General features: G+C 39.4%; 1 protein-coding gene across 6 annotated transcripts in view; it reads left to right on the forward strand.

Moving 5' to 3' along the window:
- clec16a (C-type lectin domain containing 16A) overlaps window positions 1-12,417 on the forward strand; it is a 230,884-nt gene that overhangs the window by 29,970 nt on the left and 188,497 nt on the right. For all 6 annotated transcript variants that reach the window (XM_073060358.1, XM_073060359.1, XM_073060354.1 and 3 more), the window contains exons 4-5: window positions 4,872-5,020; window positions 11,374-11,479. In XM_073060358.1, coding sequence (XP_072916459.1) covers window positions 4,872-5,020; window positions 11,374-11,479 — 255 coding nt within the window. The remainder of the gene's footprint in view (window positions 1-4,871; window positions 5,021-11,373; window positions 11,480-12,417) is intronic.

The following is a 12,417-nucleotide window of genomic DNA, read 5'->3' on the forward strand; positions in this document are numbered from 1 at the left end:
GCGATATTCTATCTCATTATTTCCTTTTGAGTGGTAGATGTTGTGTCTGTGTGTCTATCAGTGAGAGAGGGAGAAAAAGAAACATAGGCCACAAGAAGTCAAAAGGAAGAGGGGATAAATAAACTATGGCATTTTTAGGGCATCCCAAGATGTTTCACAATCAGTGAGGTAAAGTGGTACAGTACTCAGTTTCACACCAATCTCTCTTAACAAGAACATGATAATGACTAACAGCATATTTGTGATTTTGAGAGATAAATACCGGCTGGGATACTGGAGATAAGTGCTCTGCTCACTTCAAAGCTGTGTTGCTTTCATCTGAGGTAGAACATGGAGATTTCCTTTAATAGGTATCTTTCTACTATAAAAAAACACTTTTAGCAATGAAACATTTCTTATAGGATAGGTTTTTTGAGCTCAGCTCCCTGAGCAGAGACGTGGCTCTAGACATTATGAACCTTAAGCCAACTGAGACATAGTGGATGCATTTGAATTTCACTAATGTAGTGGGATGCAGTCAAGGAAACAAATCATAATATATGCATATGTCTAACTTACTGAATGGGTATCTGTAGGAAATATGACCTCTGACTAAGATTGCTTTCCCTAATTACCTCTCTTCCATTCAGTATATAGCTGTTTAACCTTTTTACTGTAATTATACATTTACTTTACAACTAATCTAAAATCATTGCACTGTCTGAATCTCCCCTTCAGAACCACCAACATAATCCCTTATTTTGTGGTGTGTTACTGAGTGCTTCCTTCACTACCTCAGCACTCTGGGCCATAACATCAATGTGCATTCATCTTCCACCAAGAATATTTAATCACTCCTCTGTATCCCTTAGGAGTTTTGGTTGATTTTAAAACTCCATTTTTTATTAAAACACATCAAATTGTAATTTAAAAAATAACTGTCTTTCATGGGTTTAGATAGTTTGAGTGAGGAAAAGACTAGAAAATGAAAGTTGAAGTCATGCACTTAAGGGAAAGGAAAAGGCAGGTTATTTATTGTCTAAATGAGAGCCTGCAAAGAAGTGAAGTACAGATGAAGCTAGGTGTTCTAGTGCATGAATCATAAAAAGTTAGCAGTCAAGTTCAACAAGTAGTTAAGAATGCAGAAGGTATATTTTGACCTTCATTGCAAAGGACTTGGAGTTTAAAATTAGAAAGATGTTGTTGCAGTTGTACAAGGTTATGCCTTACCTGGACAGTTTTGATCTACTTACCCTAACAAAAAAAAGGATGAGGTAACATTGGTGACAATACCATCTAGATTGATGAGCCTTGTTACCAGGATATTGGTGCAGTTGCAAAGACTAAATGGTTTGGGTCAGAATTTCTTCGAGCTTTAGAAAAAAATTGGGTGGTCTGATTCAAAGATCCTAAGGAAGCTTGACAGATATTGAGATGGCTTCCCTACTGAGAGAGTCTTGAACAAAGAGAACAAAACTCCAAGAAAAGGGGCCAGTTATTTTAAACTAAGGTACATAGAAATTTATTCTTGCAGTTGGTGGTGAAGTACTTGAAGTGGAGATGGATAAATATTTGATAGAGCAGCAGGGGCAAGGAGAAATAGCACAGAAGAGGAGTTGAAACCAGCATAGATCAGTCATGACCATATTAAATAGTGCAGCAGACCTGATGGTTGCCTACTGCTGCTCAAGTCTAACTGAGAGAATGTAAATAAGTACGTAGAGTAAATCTGGGCCGAGATACTCCAACGTGGTATGCCATATTTTCTGTCAGAAGCCAGCATTGTTAGAATTGGCAGACAACAAAGTCCTCTTGGCAAGAAAAAGAAAAGGGAGGACTGTGTAGATACATATTTCACTATGTAATATTTTTTCATTTGAATTTGCTGTCAGAAAACTTTTTTTGCAGGCCAGGAAGAGTTAGGTTTTGTTTTTAAAATAATTACTGCATGTATGATGTTAGGTACTTATTACATTAACAAACAGAAGTTTACTGTGTTGATGTAAATATGTCCTAAGATTTTGTTACAGGAGGTAGATCATCTGTTGTCCTGAGATTGCTAGCTGGCTGCTTCTGGACAACATTACTTTTTCCAGCATGGTATTTGGCAGAATCTTCTCTAGAAGAGTGGAGTGCAGTATGAAGGTTCATCATTCACAGAATGACTTCAACATTTGCTGAGAGGCTGTCCCTAGGCCTACTAGCTGTCAAAGCTGTCACTGTTATGAACATTTGAGAATAGCTTTGAAATTAGCAAACATTTGAAAGCACCTGGAACCTGTCAAGTGCCTCAAACTGTTTAAAAAATATTAAAATGTTTCTCACAAACATGCTTAAAACCAATGTTAAACATTTAAACTAAGAATAGAGTCAGAGCAGAGGGTCAGAGGAAATAGGGAAAAGGGATGGCCAGACTTCAGACTGTCATGACCATGTGATGTCTGTTGTACAATGGCTATCCAACATTAAAGGTAGTGACATGTAGGCAGCTTACACTTTGTTTTGTGAAATGCAGAACTTGAAATGTCCTGTTGGTACTGCCATTGATGTCCTGAATGAGAGATGATTGACAGAAGTTGGGCAGCTCAAAGAATATTGATAATCTGAGTGAGGGGTGACTGGCAGGAGATAAGCAGCTGGATGAAGAAGGCAAGGTGGATACACTATCTTCTAGGAAGGCAGACTGAAAGGAGAAACCTAAGTTTATGGGGTGGGTTTTGGCATGAAGATTAAGTTAGCTTGATGAATCTCTACTCATTTTCAGTTGAATGTCTCATGATGACCAAACCCTCATCCCCACGCAAATCATTCTAAGGTAGAAATGATACTTCACAGACTCCGGTGCATATATTCCAAATCTGGAAATTATAAATTAGGGCAGAGGAGAATTCTACTCTGATCTTTGTCTGCATTTCAAACTTGTTCTCCTGAATGGCCTGCAGTCTCAGAAAGGATACAGTCCTTTGGATAAGTTTGATTGGTTAGAAGAGCAGGAAAGCTAACTCCTGCAGAGTCTTCCTCCAATACTCGGAGCCCTGCCTTGTTGAAACCAGTGACCTGCCTTGTCGGATCTTTGGAAAAATGTGATTTATTAGGAGAGCAGGAAAGCTAACTTAAGCAAGGATTTCCTCCAATGCTGAAAGCCTTGTCTTGTCAAAACCATGAGCACAAGACCTCATGCTAACACTCCCTATTTCGGATAACACTCACTCAGTTATTTTATTGTTCTAGCAAAAATAACAATGTTGTCCATATCATGGATGTCAGTGACAGATACAGAAGACTGTTGGAGTGATCACCACCTAATTTGCTTTATTATCTCTATCACCTTGACCTTCAAACACACACTGCTACACAAAAATCAATGTTGAAGATCTTGAGGCCACACTAAGATGATTTTCCTAAATACTTTGTGCACATTCTGGCCATCCTGAGTCACAAAAGCCAGTTATGAGCTCATACTGATCGGATTGTCCTGAAGTGCACCTTAATTTACATCTGTGAATTGTCTGTGTAATCGGTACCAGAAAACACCAAGATGAGAATTAAGCTGATTAACTGCTACCTTGTCTTGAAGGAAAACAGATGTCTCTGGTACCTGAAAATTAAGGTCCATCAGGAAACTTGTGACCTAAAGAAGGGTAGTGAGGGGAAAGAATATAAAAGAGTTAGCAATTCTGATAGCCATGACGTGCAAGGACTCTTCATTGCTGTCACTGCTTCATATTACCCAAAAACTGAAGTGTCACAAGTATTTAGCACTTTTTTGGAGGATCATTTTGAAATTGTTTTTCAACTATTATTTTTTAAACCAGATCACTCTGTCCCATATAGCCCAGCTTGAATCACAGATTGAAAGACAAAAGCCAAAAAGACTTTATAACTGGGAGGGGTGGGGGGTGAAGAAACAGGGCCTCAGTTGCTCAAGTTCAAAAACTTGACAGTGATGAACTTCAGTTACAAATTCACAATATCGTGCATGTCTAGTAAGTTGAAGACATGGCATGGGATCTTGGTGAAGTCTTTTTCTCTGCAATATTGCATTTCATTTCTCATAAACTTCCCACTGGAATGGGTGTAAATTACAGAGCAAATGGAAAATTGCTTCTCATGTCACTTCTACTCCAACCATAGTCAATGGGCGGTATTAGACAGATGACCCTTGCCCATGTGCACTTTTGCAGGCTGAGCACCAAGTCATAGTTAGTTTGTATACTGAAGTGTATATGGGAATTCACATTGCACTTCATATTCACAAAACTAAGATCCTTTTGCAAATTGCCCTTGCTGCACAAGACTGCCCTCCAGCTATTATAGTGCATATCAAGATCCAGCATGGACTATTTTCTGTATCTGGAAGTGATACTCTATTTGCTTTCAATGACTTTTTATTGTTAGCCTTTGGCTGTCAGTAAAGCCTTTGCTATCGGAAAAAAAGTGTTTACATTTCAAGATCACAAAAAAATCATATGGCCTCTTGTGCACTTCCAAAACATTGACAACTTGTATTTTATTACTAGTCTTTTGTCCTTTAATTCAGTGTAATCCATTTGTGGAGAGTGGGGATGCAATACTTAATACTTATTAATTTAAACTTAATTTAATAATTGAAAGCAAAAAGGTAATTATTCATCTTCATATTCAACATGTATTCCTTTTTCCTTATCAACATTTGTAACTATAGTGCCATGTACTATTTTAATAGAATAACTAGATAGTTATGGTGTGGTTATCAAATTATAATGGAATTTTTCATGTTCATTTCTTGCCAGTGAAATCAGATAATGAATCTAGAATGCTTTTTGTGTCTTGCTAATAAAGTGCTTTTTAGAGATCTGTGTTCTTACATTTTCCATTATATTTTTCAAACTTTAGTGTGTTTTTTTTTACAGATTATCTGCTGTCTAATAACCATGTGAACTCAATTATTGTGCACAAGTTTGACTTCTCTGATGAGGAAATCATGGCATATTATATTTCCTTTTTGAAAACACTTTCTCTTAAACTCAACAATCATACTGTGCATTTTTTCTACAACGAGGTAAGGGAATATTGAATTCATTTTTCTTAAATAATGATTTCAATCTTTGTAAGCATACATGGAAACTAAAAGTGACTTAAGTCACAAATTGATTTTATTTTTATTTATTAAACCAGATTTTAATATCGGATCTCCTTTGGGCAGTTTTTGGTTTATCGAAAGTGAAACAAGGAAGCCCTGCTGGAAACAGCTGGGCATGTATGAAGGTTTCATCAACAGATGAACTGATTCATACCATTGTTGAGGAAAATTTTAGAAATGGAAACAGACCTTTTTTTAAAGAAATGTTGATGTGAAATCAAGTACTGAAAGGACTAGAGCAGTCTAGTTCAGTTTCAGATGAGGAGAGCAATGGAATTGAAATCTGGGGAGCAGAATTTGTGACTTAGTCTGAATTTGTTATCTCGGATTTTTTTTCAATATTTGTGTAGAAACATTTTAAAAAATGTATTAAGATAGTTATGTAACTTTATAAAAGGAAAAAACATTAAAGTTCTGAAACATTTCAAATAAGACAAACTACTTTTTAACTGAGTAACAAATTATGTATTTAAATAAAATACAGAACAAATTAGAACATTACCAATATTATTACAATGCTATAAACTGTATTAGTTCCTGATGGTTATCAGTGGAGGAATTCATCCAGTGTATACTGCCGGGTTCTTTGATTGACGCTAAGTGAACAAAATCAGCGCAGACACCTGGTATAGGTGGTGGATTGCCTTCATACAATGCAACTGATAATTGCATCTTCCAAGACTTCATTTTCATTGAAGCAATCAATAGACAATAGACAGTAGGTGCAGGAATAGGCCATTCGGCCCTTCTAGCCAGCACCGCCATTCACTGTGATCATGGCTGATCATACACAATCAGTACCCCGTTCCTGCCCTCTCCCCATATCCATTGACCCCGCTATCTATAAGAGCTCTATCTAACTCTCTCTTGAATGCATCCAGAGACTTGGCCTCCACTGCCTTCTGGGGCAGAGCGTTCCACATATCCACCACTCTCTGGGTGAAAAAGTTTTTCCGCATCTCTGTTCTAAATGGCCTACCCCTTATTCTTAAACTGTGGCCTCTGGTTCTGGACTCCCCTGACATCGGGAACATGTTTCCTGCCTCTAGCATGTCCAATCCCTTAATAATCTTATATGTTTCAATCAGATCCCCTCTCATCCTTCTAAATTTCAGTGTATACAAGCCCAGTCGCTCCAATCTTTCAACATATGACAGTCCTGCCATCCCGGGAATTAACCTCATGAACCTACGCTGCACTCCCTCAATAGCAAGAATGTCCTTCCTCAAATTTGGAGACCAAAACTGCACACAATACTCCAGGTGTGGTCTCACCAGGGCCCTGTACAGCTGCAGAAGGACCTTTTTACTCCTATACTCAATTCCTCTTGTTATAAAGGCCAGCATGCCTTTAGCTTTCTTCACTGCCTGCTGACCTGCATGCTTGCTTTCATTGACTGATGTACAAGAACACCTAGATCTCGTTGTACTTCCCCTTTTCCTAACTTGACTCCATTTAGATAGTAATCTGCCTTCCTGTTCTTGCCACCAAAGTGGATAACCTCACATTTATCCGCATTAAACTGCATCTGCCATACATTTGCCCACTCACCCAACCTGTCCAAGTCACCCTGCATTCTCATAACATCCTCCTGACATTTCACACTGCCAACCAGCTTTGTGTCATCGGCAAATTTGCTAATGTTACTTTTAATCCCTTCAGCTAAATCATTAATGTATATTGTAAACAGCTGAGGTCCCAGCACCGAACCTTGCGGTACCCCACTGGTCACAGCCTGCCATTCCGAAAGAGACCCGTTAATCGCTACTCTTTGTTTCCTGTCAGCCAGCCAATTTTTAATCCATATCAGTACTTTGCCCCCAATACCATGTGCCCTAATTTTGCCCACTAATCTCCTATGTGGGACTTTATCAAAAGCTTTCTGGAAGTCCAGGTACACTACATCCACTGGCTCTCCCTTGTCCATTTTCATAGTTACATCCTCAAAAAGCTCCAGAAGATTAGTCAAGTATGATTTTCCCTTCATAAATCCATGCTGACTCAGACTGATCCTTCTACTGCTATCCAAATGTGTTGTAATTTCCTCTTTTATAATTGACTCCAGCATCTTTCCCACCACTGACGTCAGGCTAACCGGTCTATAATTCCCTGTTTTCTCTCTCGCTCCTTTCTTGAAAAGTGGGTCAACATTAGCCACCCTCCAATCAGCAGGAACTGTTCCTGAATCTACAGAACATTGGAAAATGATTACCAGTGCGTCCACGATTTCTAGAGCCACCTCTTTAAGTACCCTGGGATGCAGAACATCAGGTCCTGGGGACTTAACAGCCTTCAGACTCAACAGTCTATCCAACACTGTTTCTTGCCTAATATAAATTTCCTTCAGTTCATCCTTTACCCTAGTTCCTTTGGCCACTATTATATCTGGGAGATTGTTTGTGTCTTCCCTAGTGAAGACAGATCCAAAGTACCTGTTCAACTCGTCTGCCATTTCCTTGTTCCCCATAATAAATTCACCTGTTTCTGTCTTCAGTGGCCCAATTTTGGCCTTAACTATTTTTTTGCTATTCACATACCTAAAGAAGCTTTTACTATCCTCCTTTATATTCTTGGCTAGTTTATCTTCGTACCACATTTTTTCTTGGCGTATTGCCTTTTTTGTTATCTTCTGTTGCTCTTTTAAAGCTTCCCAGTCCTCCAGTTTCCCACTCATCTTTGCTATGTTATACTTCTTCTCTTTTATTTTTATACTGCCCTTTACTTCCCTCGTCAGCCACGGCCGCCCCTTGCTCCCAGGATCTTTCTTCCTCTTTGGAACGAACGGATCCTGCACCTTCTGCATTATTCCCAGAAATACCTGCCATTGTTGTTCCACTGTCTTCCCTGCTAGGGTATTGTTCCATTGAACTTTGGCCAGCTCCTCCCTCATAGCTCCATAGTTCCCTTTGTTCAACTGTAATACTGATACATCTGATTTTCCCTTCTCCTTCTCAAGTTGTAGGTTAAAACATATCATATTATGGTCACTACCTCCTAATGGTTCCTTTACCTCGAGGTCCCTGATCAAATCCGGTTCATTGCACAACACTAAATCTAGAATTGCCTTCTCCCTGGTAAGCTCCAGTACAAGCTGTTCTCAGAATCCATCTCGGAGGCACTCCACAAACTCCCTTTCTTGGGGTCCAGTACCATTCTGATTCTCCCAGTCTACCTGCATGTTGAAATCCCCCATGACAACTGTATCATTACCTTTGCGACATGCCAATTTTAACTCTTCATTCAACTTACACCCTACATCCAGACTGCTGTTTGGGGGCCTGTAGATAACTCCCATTAGGGTCTTTCTCAGTTCTATCCATACTGACTCTACACCCCCAGATTCTATGTCCCCCCCTCGCAAGGGACTGGAATATCATTCCTCACCAACAGAGCCACCCCACCCCCTCTGCCAGTCAGTCTGTCATTTCGATAAGATGTATATCCTTCAATATTCATTTCCCAGGCCCTGTCCGCTTGAAGCCATGTCTCTGTTATTCCCACAACATCGTACTTGCCAATTTCCAACTGAGCCTCAAGCTCATCTACTTTATTTCTTATACTTCGTGCATTCATATATAATACTTTTAATTCATTACTCCCCTCTCCTTTCATATCAATTCCTATTTCACTTGGTCATACTGTATGATCTCTTCTTGAGCTTTCTACTCCATTGATTCTGTTGTCCTTTTTAACTTTTCTTATTTTCACTTTCCCTTTAACTCCATCCTTATATTTCCAGTTCATCCCCTCCCCGCCACTACTTAGTTTAAACACATCGGTGTTGCAGTGGCAAACCTGTCTGCCAGAATGCTGGTCCCCCACCTATTAAGGTGCAACCTGTCCCTTTTGTACAATTCATCCCTACCCCAAAACAGATCCCAGTGGTCCAAGAATGTAAATCCTTGCTTCCTGCACCAGTTCCTCAGCCACATATTCAGATCCATTATCTCCCTGTTCCTGCCCTCTCCAGCACGAGGAACTGGAAGCAAACCAGAGATAACCACCCTGGAAGTCCTGCTTTTCAGCCTTCTTTCAAGTTCTCTGAAGTCCCGCTACAGAATGTCCTTCCTCTTCTTCCCAATGTCATTTGTGCCGACATGCACTACCACTTACGGCTGTTCACCTTCACCCTTGAGGATTCCCTGCAATCGGTTCGTGATGTCCTGGATCCTAACACCAGGGAGGCAACACACCATCCTTAAATCTCGCCTGTTGCCGCAGAAACCCCTTTCCGTACCTCTTACTATGGAGTCCCCTACTACCACGGCTCTTCCTGATGTCTGACTCATCGGCTCTGCTTCTGCACCAATTTTCAGCTCTCAGACTGGCAGTATCTTCTGTCCTGACAACTTCCAAGAGGGTGAACCTGTTTACGAGAGTACATCCCCTGGGGTCTCCTGTACTTCAAGCATCCTTTCCTTCCTCATCGTTGCCCCCTCTCTCTCTTCCAGTATCCTCGGTGTAACGACCTCACTGTAGGTCCTATCCAGAAAACTCTCGTTTTCGAAGATAAACCTGAGGTCATCCAGTTCTTTCTTCAGTGCTCCTTCAGAAGCTAAATCTGAACACACTTTCCACAGCTGTAGCAGCCGGGGGCACCATCAGTGTCCCTGACCTCCCACATCATGCACGTAGCACACTGAATCAGCTTAACGGTCATGTCTTCACCCTCTCCTTTTGTGCCTGGCGTAGTCTCCTCCCTCAGCCTCCTCGCCGAGGACTCTCGAGCCAAAGACTAGCACTTTTAACACCAGGCACTTCCTTCGACCAGGCAGCTTCCTGACAGGCCTGGTGTTATCAAGATGATTATTGATACTTTCTAATTCTTTGCAGTCCCTAACTTCTTGAAGTACTGAAATAATTTCATTTTCGGTCCAGGATGTTCCGGCATTTCCAAGCCTGAATTCTTCAAACCACAATAATTAAAAGTTTTCAATTGATTTACTGCTTATTTCTCGCCAACTGTCAGTGACAAAAGTCACTGCTTTTTAAACACACACTCAGTTGATGCTATTTAAAAACTGCTTGCTCTAAGCATGGTGTATTATCTAAAGCCCATGCAAGTGCCCTTGAAATACTATGCTAGTTAGAAACTGTTCAGCATCCGTCTCCTGCCCCAATTAAAGCGATATAGCGTCTCAAATAAACAAAGGGAATCCAGCTGTTTTCTTGATTAGTTTTTGTTCTTTTTGTCCCAAATAAGTTGCTGCTCTGATTAATTAATAGTCTAATTTATTGGAGTCCACTGTGATTGGAAAGACTAGAAGCTGTTTTTTCTTTTCCATCTTCTCGCACCTTTCCTTCCTCCTTCATCACAGGTAGAACATGACAAGTTCTGCTTAGCTATTGTCTTATTTAGGGTGAATGGGGGTCATAAATCATGCTCAGCTGCTTTGCTGCTTCTTGCTTCCATCCTACCCAAATTCAAGATGCATTGTTTTATTAGTATAAGCTTGTATATCAGTCTATTCTCATGTAGAGAAATGTTGGCTGTAGAACCATCTTGGACACTTAAGTAAGTAGTTATTTAATTAAAATATACTTTATTCCTTTCCACACAAGGAATAATTCACTGCTGGGTCTTGTTTTCACTATATGAAATCTGTCTTTGTATGGTCTGAAGTAAACCATGTTGCCCAGCAGAGGTCATCATAAGACCGTTGACAGAGAAATGAAACCTCAATTTACAATCTTCAAAGCCATGCACAAATGTATGCTGCCTGCTGAAACTGAGTGATTAATTTGTAGGTTTTGTTTTAAAATGAAATTTATCATGCTTAAAGATTTTAATTGATTTTTTTTGTATTTCCTGTGAAAACATTTAAGCTCATTTTTATATTAGGAATATAAGCTGTGCTGTACCTACAATTTGGCCACCAAATCTCCTTTTCAATAAGATTTTACCTGTGTAGTATTTTCTATGGTAACCTTTATATCCATTGACTTACTTAATATCTAAAAATATATATTGTGTATGGAATTTTTGCAGTTGCTGAGCTTCCACGACAGCCCTGTAGCCCCTATTAGGTGGTGACGTTATTACTTTACATATTGGAGTGTTGGTACTTTCTAAATTTGCTCTTTTTTTTGACTCCTTTTATTCGTGTACACTCAATACATTTGAAGATTATTATTGCTTTTACACCCAATGCATTGAGCAGTTAAAATGGCTTGGAAATAGAAAACTTACAATAATTTTATCAATGCTCATTTGTTTGTAGCTCATACCATATTCAATCGCTGGCTGAACTCTTATTGTCTCATAATTCTAGCACACAAATGACTTTGCCCTGTACACGGAGGCAATTAAATTTTTCAACCACCCAGAGAGCATGGTCAGAATTGCTGTAAGAACAATCACCCTTAATGTGTATAAAGGTGAGTGCAGCCTGGTGTTGTTATAATATTTACCTGACGTCACTAGTGAATGCTTGCAAGGCTTTGATTGCGAACATGTTAAATGGCATATGTTTTATAATTTGAGGAATGATTTTAGCACTAAGATGTTGGCTTCAAACATTTTTGAATACTTTCGAGTTGTATCTCATTAGTAAACTAAGTGGTTTCCTATTCAAGAATGGAAAATTATTTTCTTTGTAGAGGAAGTTAATAATATAATTGTAAAAATTTTAGTGTCATAGAGTCAGTGTCCTTTGGCTCACTGTATCTGTGTTGTCCAGCAAGCAGCCATGTATTTCATTTCCCAGTACATGGCCTGTAAGCCATGTAAGCTTGTAAGCTACTGTATGTTGTTTCAAATGCTCATCAAAATGTTTAACTGTTTTATGATGTATATGTCAAACAACAAGAGTCCCAATATTGATCCCTGTGTTGCACCAGTGGTTACAGTTCCAAACCAATTTCAGATCTAAATTGATCCAAATTTCATAGACACTTGTCTTTAGGACCAGCCTCTGACATGGAGTTCTTGTCAGAAGTCTTGAAGTCCAAGTAGATTGCATCGACTGCATAATTAGTCACTTTTTCAAAATACTGGACTTGGCTCTTAATGAAGACATGCTGTTAGTCCATGATTAATCCCTGCTTCTTTAACTGAATGTTAATCCTGTTCCTGCTTTCCCTGCCACTGATGTTAGACACATTAAGCTGCAATTACTTGGCTTTTTTTTTGCCTTTAAAATGACATCACATTTTCTGACTCCTTACAAATGGAACCTGCAGACAATGAAGGTTGGAAAATTTCTGCCTGAGCCTCTGTACTTGCTTCTTATTTTCTAGAATACTTCTCATCAGGCCTTGGAGGTTTATCCACCGTTTAGGCCTGCTAGAATAATATTCATTAGTAATATCTACTA

This window comes from Hemitrygon akajei, chromosome 11, assembly GCF_048418815.1.
Source record: "Hemitrygon akajei chromosome 11, sHemAka1.3, whole genome shotgun sequence".
NCBI classification, from domain to species: domain Eukaryota; kingdom Metazoa; phylum Chordata; class Chondrichthyes; order Myliobatiformes; family Dasyatidae; genus Hemitrygon; species Hemitrygon akajei.